The sequence below is a fragment of the Hylobates moloch genome, unplaced genomic scaffold, assembly GCF_009828535.3.
Source record: "Hylobates moloch isolate HMO894 unplaced genomic scaffold, HMol_V3 SCAFFOLD_6429, whole genome shotgun sequence".
NCBI classification, from domain to species: domain Eukaryota; kingdom Metazoa; phylum Chordata; class Mammalia; order Primates; family Hylobatidae; genus Hylobates; species Hylobates moloch.
In genome coordinates, this window is record NW_026658704.1 from 755 (window position 1) to 3,930 (window position 3,176).

Sequence of the window (3,176 nt, forward strand, 5' to 3'; positions counted from 1 at the left end):
ATTTTATCTTATTGGAATGTTGGATATTAAAGTCTGCTTTATCAATCATCAAGCACACTATAAAATTTCCATTTTAATAGGATTTGTACCTCAATTGAGGTAATAAAGTTTTAAAGGTTTTAAAGTGAAAGCCAGCCCCACCCCTCTCCTGGAGTGGGCGGGGACAGGGGTTGCATGGGCAGGTTTCCTTGTGACAACACAGGTCCTTCATGACACTCTGCTGTCTGGCCACACCTCCTTTCTCTTTCATCTTTCTCATTGACCAATGGGCTTCAAGCATTAAGGCCACGCCCCTATTCTGCATTCTAGTGCAGCCCTGGTTACGCCTCCTCTGGCTCAGTCACACAGCTACCTATAGGTGACTGGAGGTGTATAGCTGGCCTCACCTGGATCATGCTGATGTGGCCCCAACCCCACCTCCCTACCCATCCCATGATGTCCAACGAAACCCGACAGAGCAAATTGGCCGAGGCCAAGGAAAAGGTAAACGCACCAGCACTCCAACCCAACCCGAGGCCCCCTCTGACAGCCGAACTGCTGCCAGAGTCTGTGCCACTCCTGAGGCACACTGGGCTGGCCTCCCCAGTGCCTCTGGGCTCCCCACACCAAAATCTTGTCAGCCAGCCCAACCCCCTCATGAGTCCTGCCCCTGCCCTGCCCGGAACCCCAGGGTGACTTTGAGCAGGTGACTCCCGGGGCTTCCAACTCCATACTCTGCCCTTACCTCCTGCTACCCCAAACCCGACCTCCCCGGGCTCTTTGGGCTCACATCTCCAAGGACCTGGGTGCCCCAGAACCTGACCTCACCAGTTGCCACAGGGTGACTTTGGGGATGTGACTCCTGGGGCTCCTTGCTCCTTACTTGGCCCTCACCTCCTGCCGCCCCAAGCCTGACCTCCCGGGGCTCTTTGGGGTCACGTCTCCAAGGACCCGGGTCCCAAATTTGTCACCCCCTCCCCAGTCTCAAAGCGGCAACTTAGGCATTGCACTCATGTGTCCCCCCCACCCCCGCCACTCCGCCGAGGAGTGGAATGTAGTGGATGTCACAGTCCCTCTACAAACTGTCATTACTACCACAAGATCGGCCTTTGGTCTCAGGACCCAGTCCCCTAAGTGTTCTTGCCCATTTCTGTTTCCTCTGGTTGCAGCACAGGTTTCCAGCTGGAAGGGGAATGGGGACTGTGGGACCTAGAAGAGAGAGGTTTCAGGCTGCCTTACTTCCTTACCACAGACGTTGACAGTGTGAAAAGCCTACACTTCCCCCATGAGCGCAACACGTTGACAGTGTCTCTGGGTGGCAATGGGAGAATGGGTTTGGTTTGGTTTTCTCCCAGGCTTCTACTCTCCAGAGAGACTTTAACATTTTTTCTGAGTTCTGCACCTCAGATTTGAATTCTCCTCCATTGTTCTGGGACCAGAGTGCCCCTCAGTCACTGGTTTCTGGAGTGAGATCTGCTTATCTTCTGTGGAACACATCTTGGGAAACTGAACTTGACAGCTTGAGTCTTCCTCATCTCATCTCAAACTGGGGAAATTTTGAGTGCCACAGGATAAATATGGGACATCTTTATGAAGCATCAGTTTCCCTTGATTCTATTGAGAGACAAAACATTAATGTACTTAGGGATGAAAGTCACATAGATTTATAAGACTATACATGACTTCTCTCTGAAATGAGGCTTGGGTTGTCCTCTTTCTGTTAAATTCCCAGATTTAACAGAAAGGCTGCCTTCTGCCATGAGGATACATTGATGTAAAAGTTTGAGAGGTACTGATGTACTTCTTAACACTAACAGACGTGTGAGGGTGAATAACTCTAAACCACATAGTGTACAGTTCCTGCCTACTTAATATTTGCTTTTCCACCTCTGCCTCTGGTTTTGGTCCCTGGCAGCTGCTGATCTGTGGCAAAATCCCACAGCTCAGAGTCAGAAAACTGAGTTTAAGTTCCATTATTGCCTTTTTTTTCAGCCATGGTATCAATCTCTCTCAGTCACGAAGTGATTGTGACAACATTTCCTACGGTTGGTGGTATTAAATCAGATGGTCTATAAGAGTATTTAGTGTAAACTGTAAAGCAGGATGTGACTGTAGGAGCTTGTAGTTCTCAGGAGTATCACCGCTCTTCCTTTCCACAGTTGAGAGACCCTCATCCCCAGACCAACCCTAGTGTTGGTACAGGAGCAAGCGACACCAAAAAGAAGAAAATAAATAATGGCACTAACCCTGAGACAACAACTTCCTGTGGTTGCCACTCACCTGAGGATGTGAGTCTTGGCTGGCCAGGCTCCTGGGGACAGAGGGCCCAAGGTGGGGTGGAGGGTAATTATTAAGATTGTGGAAGAACTGCCAGGTACTGGTTAAGAATTCTGGGTTTGAATCCTACCTCTCCATCTGCTAGGGATATGATTTAGGGCAAATTGCTTGAGCTCTTTGGGCCTCTCTTTTCACATCTGTAAACTAGGAGTGGTATCGTTTTACTTACATTTGTGAAGTTGAAATGAGATTTGTCATTGTGTTTTTATGTTAATCCCTAGTCCAGGGCCTGCTGTAAACTCTCCTTCTTGGGCTTGCGTTTCCTGAGGTAGAGTTAGAGAGTATCAGAGGTTACTGTTAGCTCTGAGAGTCTGAGAGTTAAAGGCCCCCTAGAATGGAAACCTCGGGGCCAAGGGCTCCCGTCTGCCTTTTCCATCCCATATCCCCGCTGTGAAGAACCGTCCCTGGCCCGTATGTACTCAATGTTTGCTGAATGAATGCACCTTTCTAGATCACAAGCTGGCAGAAGGGTGGGCTTTTCTCACACTCCATCTCTGAGGGTTTCTGTTACTGTCTTTCCAAGAGAATCTAGTTTCAGACTTTGAGTTCTGTGGCTGTGGGCAAAAACCAACAAAGACCCAAATCCTTCTTCTTTGGGAGTTGAGGAGAGTTTACCAGTTCGTGTTCCCATTGGGTCTGAGAACTGTGCCTTTTAAATCCATTCCTGGCCCCTGCCTATCGCTTCCTGGCCTGAGGAATAGAGTCGAGGGGGCCACCCACAGTCACCTTCCCTTGACTCTCCCCACAGAAACAACAGAACCGAGCTCAGCTGGAAGAAGTAACGTGATTTCTTTGTTTGCTCACGACATGACCGCTGGGTTTGGGGGCACTCAGATGTAGAGGCCCCAGTCTCATCTCGC

The 3,176-nt window shown here is 49.5% G+C and overlaps 1 protein-coding gene across 1 annotated transcript; it reads left to right on the forward strand.

The window, feature by feature from the left end:
- Positions 1 to 246: 246 nt before the first annotated feature.
- LOC131382792 (golgin subfamily A member 6-like protein 26) lies at positions 247 to 3,176 on the forward strand. Its single transcript, XM_058435305.1, has 3 exons — positions 247 to 483; positions 2,139 to 2,267; positions 3,065 to 3,176. The coding sequence occupies exons 1-3, from the start codon at positions 394 to 396 to the stop codon at positions 3,101 to 3,103; spliced, it is 258 nt and encodes an 85-aa protein (XP_058291288.1). The 5' UTR covers positions 247 to 393; the 3' UTR covers positions 3,104 to 3,176.

Excerpts from the sequence above, each read along its gene's own strand:
- LOC131382792 (XM_058435305.1), top strand. The coding sequence starts at position 394 with ATGCTGATGTGGCCCCAACCCCACCTCCCTACCCATCCCATGATGTCC. Across the intron at positions 484-2,138 it reads TGGCCGAGGCCAAGGAAAAG|TTGAGAGACCCTCATCCCCA; the intron begins GTAAACGCACCA and ends TCCTTTCCACAG. Across the intron at positions 2,268-3,064 it reads GTTGCCACTCACCTGAGGAT|AAACAACAGAACCGAGCTCA; the intron begins GTGAGTCTTGGC and ends CTCTCCCCACAG.